Below are 12,165 nucleotides of genomic sequence, written 5' to 3' on the forward strand. Positions count from 1 at the left end.
CGGGAACTCTATTCTCCATTTCATAAGTCCCACTGAGCCTGTGTCTATGTTTAGTAAGGTGCGAGAGTGTGAATATATAAAGGCTGTGGAAAAGGTGTTATTCACGGACAGGCATAGTGTTTTATCCAGATTGTGAGATTTATCATGTTGTGGTATCAAGGACAGGGCCCTCTGTACGTAACTGCATGCTTGACGGAATGGGAACAGTGGTATCTGTAAATGTGGGAAACGCGCTATGACCTGCGAGTGTGTTAGTAGAGTCAATGTTTCGGCATTCAAAAATTGGTGGATATATTTCAGGCCTCCATTGTGCCAGGTATGAAATATATGTGAGGTTGTGTGGGGTTGAAAGTCTGGATTACCCCAGAGAGGTAGAAACAGTGATTTGTATCGTGATATTCCAAGTCGTGAGCGGACTGATCGCCATGCTGTACAAGTGGAGGATATAAGTAAATTGTGTTTTGCTCTATTTGGCATGGAGTTGGGGGTTGTATGTAACAGGGTTATCAGGTTCCAAGAAGGTGTGAAGGATTGTTCTAGATATGTGTTTGCATATATGCTTTGTCCGCTGATCCAGTCCACTGCAATCCTATAATTAGCTGCTAGAGCATAAGTATACAGACATGGTAAATTTAATCCACCAAGGGACCGAGGTTGGCGCAATTTAAACAATGAAAATCTAGGGCGTTTTCCCGCCCAAATAAATGTGGATAATGCTTTATCCAATTGAGTGAATGTGTCCTTGGGTGGAATCAGCGGGAGCATCTGAAGCACATATAAGAAACGTGGGAAGCTAATCATTTTATACAAATGACTTCTGCCCGTATATGTAAGGGGGAGGTGGGCCCACCTAGCGAAGTCAGCATATGTTTTAGTGAGTAATGGTGAGAAGTTGAGGGGATACAATTCAGATGGATGACTAGAAAACACAATACCTAGATAGGTAATGCGGTTATTTGGGGCCCATTGAAATGGGAAGGTGGTGTCCCAACCCATTTTGGCCGAAGGGAAGAAGACCAACGCCTCCATTTTAGAGTAGTTGATTTTAAACCCAGAAACTTGTTCAAAGGATTTTAATATGTCTAGTAGATGCGGGATGGCCTCTTTGGGGTTGCTAAAGTACAATAGGATGTCATCTGCAAATGCTAAGAATTTAAGTACTCGGTCTGCCAGTTTTATACCCTGCCATTTCGTTTCCTTTATAAAGTGGCGAAGAAGCGGGTCCAAGGCTAAGTTAAACAGTAGAGGAGATAGAGGGCATCCCTGTCTTGTGCCACGGTGTAAGGAAAAGAGTCTAGAGTTATGACCATTAATTGTTAAGAAGGCTTGGGGGGTACGATAAAGGGTATGAAATACCTGAAGAAAGTCTAGGCCAAAATTTTGGAATCTGAGTATTCTGTCAATGTGGGCCCAAGAGACTCGGTCAAATGCCTTGTCTGCATCACAACTTAGAACAATGTTCCCCGTCTCCAACGAGTCATGAGTTTTGGTCATGGCCGCTAGGAGAGAGCGAACATTATGCACAGAGTGTCTGTTACGTAGGAACCCTGTTTGGGCGGGTTGAAGTAGTTTAGGTAGGACCAACTGGAGTCGGGAAGCCAATATCTTCGTGAATATTTTAAAATCTTGCTTCAATAGTGAGATTGGTCGGTAGGACGAGACCAGGGTGTGGTCCTTATTGGGTTTGGGGAGGACTATGACTCGTGCTGTGTTGAAGTTATGAGGAGCCGGGTGTCCTGTCAGAATTGAATTATATAAAATTAAAAGATGCTCGCTAATATGTGGTAAGAGTAGTTTGTAATAGGCTGCAGACAGTCCGTCTGGGCCGGGAGATTTCCCATTGGGTAGGGATTTAATAATTGCTTCCAATTCCTCTGCAGTAATGGGAGTAGTGAGGAGTTCTTTGTCTTCTTCTGATAATGTGGGAAGGTCGGCTTTTGTTAAAAACTCTGAGCCAAGTTCTGGTTGGTCCAGAGGGGCCGTGTATAAAGTCTCAAAGAAGGACAGAAAGGTATCGCTAATTGCCTCTTGTGTTAGCGCTGGTGAAGCGAGGGCGTCTCGAATAGTCGAGATATGTTTGGGGGTTGCATGAGCCTTCACCATATTTGTCAATAATTTTCCTGGGCGATTACCCCAACGAAATATTTGTTGGACTGGAAGGAAAGGAACAGTTTGGCCTGCTCCGTGCATAGTGTGTCGTAGACTAATTTAGCATCTTTATATCGTGTTCTATTGGATTCCGATGGATCGGCCAATAGTTGAGAATAAATGGAAGTAACCTGGAGAGAGGCTTTAGCCATTCTCTCCCTTAGTTGTCTCTTTCTGGCGGCTACATATGAGATCACTTGACCTCTAATGACCGGTTTAGAAGCCTGCCAGAAGAGGTTCATGTTATCAATATGTATTGCATTATCGCCTGTGTAATTGAGGTATGATTGGGTCAAGTAGAGTTTAAAGTCTTCTGAGTGTGTTAGATGTTCTGGGAACCGCCAGGTGTAAGAGTATAGACGGGGTGTGGTCAGGGTAATTGATAATGTAATTGGAGCATGATCTGATAGAAGGATGTTAGCGATGGTGGTGTCTTGTATTCTATGTATTAAAGAGGAGGATACTAGCCAATAATCTAGTCTGGAGAATATTTTGTGTGGAGTGAGAAGGAGTATTCCCTGGAATCAGGATTAAGAAATCGCCAAGGATCTATGAGCTGTAAGGAGTCTAGCATTAGGGACAGTGGTGGGGGAGTAGATCTATTCAAACCTGATTGTCTGGGACCACCTGACACATCTAGCATCGGATCTAGAACGACATTAAGATCTCCTCCTAGTATCAAGGATCCTTCTACCCAATCCTGTAAGTGAACAAAAATATCGGAGAAAAATGAAGCGTTAGGCCCTGTGGGGGCGTAAATACAAGCCAGAGTGAAACGTTCTCCCTCGATATCAACCTTTAAAAACAGGAATCAACCCTTTGGGTCCACTCGTTCCTCCCTGATCTCATAATGTAGTGATTTGCGAAAAAGGATTACCACTCCCCTTGTTTTGGTAGTATATGATGCACTTCTAAAGTCTCCCACCCAAGTATCCCTAAGTACGTTAGGGTCAGTGATTCGCCAATGTGTCTCTTGTAGTAATACCACATCGGGGTGAAATTTTTTAAGGTGGTTTAGTACTTTTTTCCTCTTGATTGGTGTGTTCAAACCCTCCACGTTCCATGAGACAAATTTAAGAGACCTCTTTGAGTTATCAAGAGGAGTTTCGGCCTCTTCGGGATTCGACATTATCCAATGCCCAGTCTGATGGAACGCAGAAGGAGAAGCCACAATCGGTAACCCACTCCCCAGTCCCAGCGAGCAGGGGAGGGGTCAAAGAAGCATGTAAGGAAGTCATGTGGGGTCACTTTCAACATATAACGAGAAATTTTTGTATATGTACAAAGTATTTGCTGATACAACTTTGGCCACCTATCAAAAACATTTTTACATTTTTGAACCAAATATGATAGTAACAATAACCATCCATATATAACTGAAACCTTTGTATGAATAGAAAAGAGAAGGGGGAGAGGAAACAAAAAGGGAGCCGACAGAACAATTGGGAGTAGAGCTCTCCGCCATCCCCCCACCCCCATCAAGTAAGAAGTGTATCCACTCATCAATGGCTGTATGAGCCAAATATATATTATTAATATTACATTATCCATTGGAGCAGAGAGGAGAGATGAGAGAGAAAAAGAGCAAAGAAATACTTGGTTTTAGGAAAGTCAATCAGCATCGTCCATTCTAGAATCAGAGTGCGAGTCTGATATAGACTTGAGGAAGTTGCGAGCAGCTTCCGGGGTATGGAAAAAATGTGGTTTGCCTGCATGAAAGAGTCTTAACTTTGCAGGGTATAGTAGAGCGAATCTGATATTTTTGGAAAATAGTTCTTTGCAAACCGGGGAGAACTCTCTTCGTTGCGTTGAAACCTGGAAAGAAAAGTCTTGAAAAAGCAGAATTTTAGATCCCTCATGGTGGAGGTCTGAGCATTTACGATATGCTTCTAAAATCTTCACCTTGTCAAGGTAATTTAGCAGTTTAAAGATTACCGGTCTAGGGCGGGTCTGGGAAGCTTGTGAGGATTGTCTATCAGGGCCGATACGGTGTGCCCTTTCGACCATGTAGGAAGTGGGTGAAGAGGGAAAACCAAGTGTTGCGGGGAGCCAGTGAGTAACCAAATCTAGTAGATCTTTTTGTTTGACGGATTCAGGGAGGCCAATCAGGCGCAAGTTGTTCCGATGGTTGCGATTTTCCAAATCCTCGAGTTTATCACTCATGGCCGCCAAGGTGTTATCATGTGCTTGCTGATGTGTTTGTATCGCATTATGGTCGTCTTCCAGTGTGGAGATGCGATCTTCGGCCTCTGCCAGGCGCTTTGTGTGTTGGGTCAGTTGTGCAGCAGCTGATGTGATGGACTCCATTAATGGTGCCAGCTTGGCATCTAATAGAGGTGAAATGATTTCTGCAATTTCCCTGGCTTTCTGCATTGCAGATGGGCTAGCCTGGATGTCAGGGGGCAGCAGGTCAACTGGATCTTTCCTGCCCGGTGAGGGTGAATATCTCTGTTGAGTAGGACTTTGGTCTTTATCTTTAGTTGCTGGTTTATTTTTGTTTTGTGAATTCTTTTACGCACGAGGCGTTTTGGCTATATATTTTTCCATAACGGGTATTGCTGCTAAATAGTTGTGAGCAGGGGAATGGAGGTGCGATATGTATTATATAAGTGCTCTCTGTGGAAGGAGGAGGGTGAGGTAGGAGAGCCCATTCGCTCCTTGCATCAGCAGTGAGGGTAAACCCCAGGCAGCAACCAGTGCGGTACCTGAGGAGTCCTGGATGTGCAGCACGGTGTTGTCTCTCTCCCAAATTCGCAGGGGTCAGCAGGATGCACCTTAGAGACAGCCGCTGCACAAGCCGGATCTGTGTCACTGTGAAGGTTCCCGTCTTCCAGTGATGGCGGCTGGGCCGCGGAGTATACTGGGTGCGGTCACGGGGTTAAGTGGGGATTCGGCCTCTGCAGCGGCAGGGCTATTCGTATCTGCACGCACCTGGTGTAGCAGTGTGGGGTCCAGCGGGCAGCACAGCGGATCGCTGTATACAGCCTGGATCCTTCAGGCGGCTCAGCCACGGCTTTGCACGCAGTCCAAACCACACCCACTATCTTATTTAGAATCTCTCTAAACTTTATGTTCATATTAGGACCTACTGTCCTTGGTAACAAGTTAGAAGCTGGCTAGCCTTATTTTGGGCTAATTCCAATTCTATTATATACACTGAACCTGCTGATGTTTTATACAAAATCTGTTAAAGGAACATGTATCTTATACATAAACTAATGTGTGTGTATAAAGATTACATATCTAAGTCTATGGAATATGCTCATTTTCCGTGTAAGGTATATAATGATAGGTATACCTGTATACCTACAAAATATGCTTGTATATAAAATTAGTCAAATATATTACCGGTATATTTCTTATGCACTTAGAGATTTAACAATTGATACTGAAATGATCTCCATTTATGAAAAACTTCCTGTGCATCTTTAAAACAGGCTTCTTTACATTATGTAATGAGGTAAATGCAGTTCAGTACTACTGTATAGTGTAATGAATGACAGGTTCCGTCAGCCAATCAGCAGGTGGTGCTACAGAAGCTTTGTTGGCTATTTTACACATGTGCTGTGCAGCTTAGGAACAGTGACTTCTGGTGGACAGAAAATTGTATTAAACTTTCTGGCTTTTCCAGCGCCTCAGTACATTACATTACTACGTTATGCTACACTAAGTAATTTATAACACCAGCCAGCGGCACGTCAGGGCGCAAATAGCAGGGCACACTACATGGTGTATGGAGCAAAGATGTACCAGGAGATATCTGAATGTGATAAGTACATACAGTATGAAACTGTAAAACCTAACGTAAGGTAGTATGCTGATTACAGCTTTGTTATCCCAGCCAGAAGAGGGGAGAACCGCTGTGTTTTCGCCCGGTCAGACAGGGCTGGTAGGTGATGTACTGTATTTGATTATAGATCTTAGACATAATAATTATTCAACTTTATCACTGCTCATTTAAACTGTATCCTTATTAGATTAACCACACTTGCAGTTTTTTTTTTTTTCATTTTGCTGTTGCCGTCTGCCGGTAGAAAAGCCGGAGACACTTGGTTGCATTTGCTCCCTAAACTAAAAGTTGTCATCCTCTACATTGGGCCCTAGCCAAGTTATTGGTTTGGACCCCCTTTCTCCTCTCCATAAACACAGATAAAAATTGGTTTCTGCAAATTGGGGCACCTCTGGCCCACTGGACATAAGGGAAGAGCCTAGGTTGCTAATGGATGATTTGGCTGTGTTCTCTTAAGTGCATTCCCATTCTTACTGCCCAGTTACCAGCCAGAAACATCAGCTGCAGGGAAGTGGCTGAGAAACGTACGTCTGCATTGCACCTACTGTACGTAACAGGTGACGTGCAGCATGCGAAAATATACGTACACATTCGAGGTTGCATGCAACTCAGAATCAGGGGCATTGGTGAGAAATGATCTGTGGAATTCTGTGCTGTAACTCTGGGGCAGATTTATTAAGCCTGGGGAAGTGATAAAGTAGAAGGTGATAACGCACCAGCCAGTCAGCTCCCAACTGTCATTTTTCAAACCCAGCCTGTAACATAGAAGTTAGAAGCTGATTGGCTGGTGCATTATCACCTTCCACTTTATCACTTCACCAGGCTTCATAAATCTGCCCCTGTGTGAGATATGGCCATGTATAGTACATACCACTCTGACTCCTTACCCTGATGTCTGCATTTTTACAGGAACGCTGCTTGATCCAGAGATGAAAGAAATAACCATAGAAGGAGGAAAACTGATCATGGAGAACAGAGGCACTCTGATGTGCGCCATTTCTCATTATATTGTTGATGAACACACGGTGAAATGGCTTAAAATAGCGAGAGATGCAAGTGAGCCCGTTCCTGTGAACTTCGACATCAACAAGATAGCCGATATAAGAAAAGATGAGCCGTCTGGAGATGATATAGCAAAACTGACTTTCACTCCAGTACAGGAGTCCGATAACGGAGCCGTATTCATCTGCAGGCTGGAGCGTCCCGGCTCTGAGAGCCCGATAGAGAGAAGAATAGGCCCGCTACGTGTGACAAGTGAGTAGTACTGAGCATTATCTGGCACAACCGGGGGTGGGGGGGGTGGCTATGTACACCTACAGTACTTACCGCATTATAACAAACATGTATCACATTTATTTTAAAGTACTATTGTGAGGAATGAAGCCTGGCAGTAAAGGGTGCAGGGCCATAGAGCTAATACAGAAACACTTATATGAATTACCAACAAAAGTCACGGTTCTGTACTTTCTCCTCAGAAAATAATAACCTAGATGAGACTAATTCAGTAAGGATCGCTGATACGATCCTTATTGCATTTTCCTGATGTTTGAGTATTGCGCACGGGCAGAACGGGTCCTATAATCGCGGCACAGATGTGCGAACGCCTCTTCCTGATGAACCGGCTGAGGTGTTTGCAAGGAGGGGCGGAGGCGGCCGGTGTTGGGTGAAAATGGGGGTATGTGGCCCCCGTTTTCCAGGAGTTACCTTGGCCTCGGAAGCCGCACTGCTATGGCAAGGCTGAGAAACCTAAAGCTTACTCAGAGTTTATCTGAGATGCGATCGCATCGCAATTGCAGGGAGGAGGTGGTATGTAGCACCTCTTGAATCTGCATTGCTAAGGACTGCTAGCAATCCATAGTGAATCAGGCTCTTAGTTGCAAGGAGATTTTCTTTTCAAATAAAAATTTGCTAAATAAGAAATGTGGCTAATAACATTCCTGGTAACAGCTGGTTAGGGATGGACAACTCCCAGATGTCGGGTAGTCGGTGTGGCTAATACATTACTGGTAGCAGCTGATTAGGGATGGACAACTCCCAGGTGTCAGGTAGTCAGTCTGGCTAATACATTATTGGTAACAGCTGGTTAGGGATGGACAACTCCCAGATGTCGGGTAGTCAGTGTGGCTAATACTTTACTGGTAACAGATGGTTTGGGATGGACATCTCCCAGATGTCATGTAGTCAGTGTGGCTAATACATTCCTGGTAACAGCTGGTTAGGGATGGACAACTACCAGATGTCAGGTAGTCAGTGTGGCTAATAACATTCCTGGTAACAGCTGGTTAGGGATGGATAACTCCCAGATGTCAGGTAGTCAGTGTGGCTAATAACATTCCTGGTAACAGCTGGTTAGGGATGGACAACTCCCAGATGTTAGGTAGTCAGTGTGGCTAATACATTCCTGGTAACAGCTGGTTAGGGATGGACAACTCCCAGATATCGGGTAGTCGGTGTGGCTAATACATTACTGGTAACAGCTGGTTAGGGATGGACAACTCCCAGATGTCGGGTAGTCAGTGTGGCTAATACTTTACTGGTAACAGATGGTTAGGGATGGACAACTCCCAGATGTTAGGTAGTCAGTGTGGCTAATACATTCCTGGTAACAGCTGGTTAGGGATGGACAACTCCCAGATGTCAGGTAGTCAGTGTGGCTAATACATTACTGGTAACAGCTGGTTAGGGATGGACAACTCCCAGATGTCAGGTAGTCAGTGTGGCTAATACATTACTGGTAGCAGCTGGTTAGGGATGGACAACTCCCAGATGTCAGGTAGTCAGTGTGGCTAATAACATTCCTGGTAACAGCTGGTTAGGGATGGACAACTCCCAGATGTTGGGTAGTCAGTGTGGCTAATACATTACTGGTAACAGCTGGTTAGGGATGGACAACTCCCAGATGTTAGGTAGTCAGTGTGGCTAATACATTCCTGGTAACAGCTGGTTAGGGATGGACAACTCCCAGATGTCAGGTAGTCAGTGTGGCTAATACATTACTGGTAACAGCTGGTTAGGGATGGACAACTCCCAGATGTCAGGTAGTCAGTGTGGCTAGTACATTACTGGTAGCAGCTGATTAGGGATGGACAACTATTGTAATGTATGATTGGAGTGCTTGCCATAGTGTCTGCACCTTGGGGCAAGACCATAAGCAGTGAACCAGGTCTGCGTCCAGAGCAGCACATTTAAAACATTGGGATGAGGGGGCAGCTCCCATGAGGTGTCGTAGCTTTGGGGTAACATATGCTCTATGTAGGATTTTCTGGTGCATTTCGGAGTATGAAATGGAACCCAGTGTTTTGTCTAGATAAGTGTTGGCCTCTAGTATCACTTTTAAGGAGAGATCCGGGAACTCTATTCTCCATTTCATAAGTCCCACTGAGCCTGTGTCTATGTTTAGTAAGGTGCGAGAGTGTGAATATATAAAGGCTGTGGAAAAGGTGTTATTCACGGACAGGCATAGTGTTTTATCCAGATTGTGAGATTTATCATGTTGTGGTATCAAGGACAGGGCCCTCTGTACGTAACTGCATGCTTGACGGAATGGGAACAGTGGTATCTGTAAATGTGGGAAACGCGCTATGACCTGCGAGTGTGTTAGTAGAGTCAATGTTTCGGCATTCAAAAATTGGTGGATATATTTCAGGCCTCCATTGTGCCAGGTATGAAATATATGTGAGGTTGTGTGGGGTTGAAAGTCTGGATTACCCCAGAGAGGTAGAAACAGTGATTTGTATCGTGATATTCCAAGTCGTGAGCGGACTGATCGCCATGCTGTACAAGTGGAGGATATAAGTAAATTGTGTTTTGCTCTATTTGGCATGGAGTTGGGGGTTGTATGTAACAGGGTTATCAGGTTCCAAGAAGGTGTGAAGGATTGTTCTAGATATGTGTTTGCATATATGCTTTGTCCGCTGATCCAGTCCACTGCAATCCTATAATTAGCTGCTAGAGCATAAGTATACAGACATGGTAAATTTAATCCACCAAGGGACCGAGGTTGGCGCAATTTAAACAATGAAAATCTAGGGCGTTTTCCCGCCCAAATAAATGTGGATAATGCTTTATCCAATTGAGTGAATGTGTCCTTGGGTGGAATCAGCGGGAGCATCTGAAGCACATATAAGAAACGTGGGAAGCTAATCATTTTATACAAATGACTTCTGCCCGTATATGTAAGGGGGAGGTGGGCCCACCTAGCGAAGTCAGCATATGTTTTAGTGAGTAATGGTGAGAAGTTGAGGGGATACAATTCAGATGGATGACTAGAAAACACAATACCTAGATAGGTAATGCGGTTATTTGGGGCCCATTGAAATGGGAAGGTGGTGTCCCAACCCATTTTGGCCGAAGGGAAGAAGACCAACGCCTCCATTTTAGAGTAGTTGATTTTAAACCCAGAAACTTGTTCAAAGGATTTTAATATGTCTAGTAGATGCGGGATGGCCTCTTTGGGGTTGCTAAAGTACAATAGGATGTCATCTGCAAATGCTAAGAATTTAAGTACTCGGTCTGCCAGTTTTATACCCTGCCATTTCGTTTCCTTTATAAAGTGGCGAAGAAGCGGGTCCAAGGCTAAGTTAAACAGTAGAGGAGATAGAGGGCATCCCTGTCTTGTGCCACGGTGTAAGGAAAAGAGTCTAGAGTTATGACCATTAATTGTTAAGAAGGCTTGGGGGGTACGATAAAGGGTATGAAATACCTGAAGAAAGTCTAGGCCAAAATTTTGGAATCTGAGTATTCTGTCAATGTGGGCCCAAGAGACTCGGTCAAATGCCTTGTCTGCATCACAACTTAGAACAATGTTCCCCGTCTCCAACGAGTCATGAGTTTTGGTCATGGCCGCTAGGAGAGAGCGAACATTATGCACAGAGTGTCTGTTACGTAGGAACCCTGTTTGGGCGGGTTGAAGTAGTTTAGGTAGGACCAACTGGAGTCGGGAAGCCAATATCTTCGTGAATATTTTAAAATCTTGCTTCAATAGTGAGATTGGTCGGTAGGACGAGACCAGGGTGTGGTCCTTATTGGGTTTGGGGAGGACTATGACTCGTGCTGTGTTGAAGTTATGAGGAGCCGGGTGTCCTGTCAGAATTGAATTATATAAAATTAAAAGATGCTCGCTAATATGTGGTAAGAGTAGTTTGTAATAGGCTGCAGACAGTCCGTCTGGGCCGGGAGATTTCCCATTGGGTAGGGATTTAATAATTGCTTCCAATTCCTCTGCAGTAATGGGAGTAGTGAGGAGTTCTTTGTCTTCTTCTGATAATGTGGGAAGGTCGGCTTTTGTTAAAAACTCTGAGCCAAGTTCTGGTTGGTCCAGAGGGGCCGTGTATAAAGTCTCAAAGAAGGACAGAAAGGTATCGCTAATTGCCTCTTGTGTTAGCGCTGGTGAAGCGAGGGCGTCTCGAATAGTCGAGATATGTTTGGGGGTTGCATGAGCCTTCACCATATTTGTCAATAATTTTCCTGGGCGATTACCCCAACGAAATATTTGTTGGACTGGAAGGAAAGGAACAGTTTGGCCTGCTCCGTGCATAGTGTGTCGTAGACTAATTTAGCATCTTTATATCGTGTTCTATTGGATTCCGATGGATCGGCCAATAGTTGAGAATAAATGGAAGTAACCTGGAGAGAGGCTTTAGCCATTCTCTCCCTTAGTTGTCTCTTTCTGGCGGCTACATATGAGATCACTTGACCTCTAATGACCGGTTTAGAAGCCTGCCAGAAGAGGTTCATGTTATCAATATGTATTGCATTATCGCCTGTGTAATTGAGGTATGATTGGGTCAAGTAGAGTTTAAAGTCTTCTGAGTGTGTTAGATGTTCTGGGAACCGCCAGGTGTAAGAGTATAGACGGGGTGTGGTCAGGGTAATTGATAATGTAATTGGAGCATGATCTGATAGAAGGATGTTAGCGATGGTGGTGTCTTGTATTCTATGTATTAAAGAGGAGGATACTAGCCAATAATCTAGTCTGGAGAATATTTTGTGTGGAGTGAGAAGGAGTATTCCCTGGAATCAGGATTAAGAAATCGCCAAGGATCTATGAGCTGTAAGGAGTCTAGCATTAGGGACAGTGGTGGGGGAGTAGATCTATTCAAACCTGATTGTCTGGGACCACCTGACACATCTAGCATCGGATCTAGAACGACATTAAGATCTCCTCCTAGTATCAAGGATCCTTCTACCCAATCCTGTAAGTGAACAAAAATATCGGAGAAAAATGA

At 44.3% G+C, this 12,165-nt stretch overlaps 1 protein-coding gene across 1 annotated transcript in view; it reads left to right on the forward strand.

The window, feature by feature from the left end:
• Window positions 1-12,165, forward strand: part of LOC134944449 (uncharacterized) — a 235,903-nt gene that overhangs the window by 111,592 nt on the left and 112,146 nt on the right. Inside the window, exon 12 of the mRNA XM_063933024.1 lies at window positions 6,848-7,192. Coding sequence (XP_063789094.1) covers window positions 6,848-7,192 — 345 coding nt within the window. The remainder of the gene's footprint in view (window positions 1-6,847; window positions 7,193-12,165) is intronic.

The sequence above is a fragment of the Pseudophryne corroboree genome, chromosome 7 (genome assembly GCF_028390025.1).
Source record: "Pseudophryne corroboree isolate aPseCor3 chromosome 7, aPseCor3.hap2, whole genome shotgun sequence".
Classification (NCBI taxonomy): Eukaryota; Metazoa; Chordata; class Amphibia; order Anura; family Myobatrachidae; genus Pseudophryne; species Pseudophryne corroboree.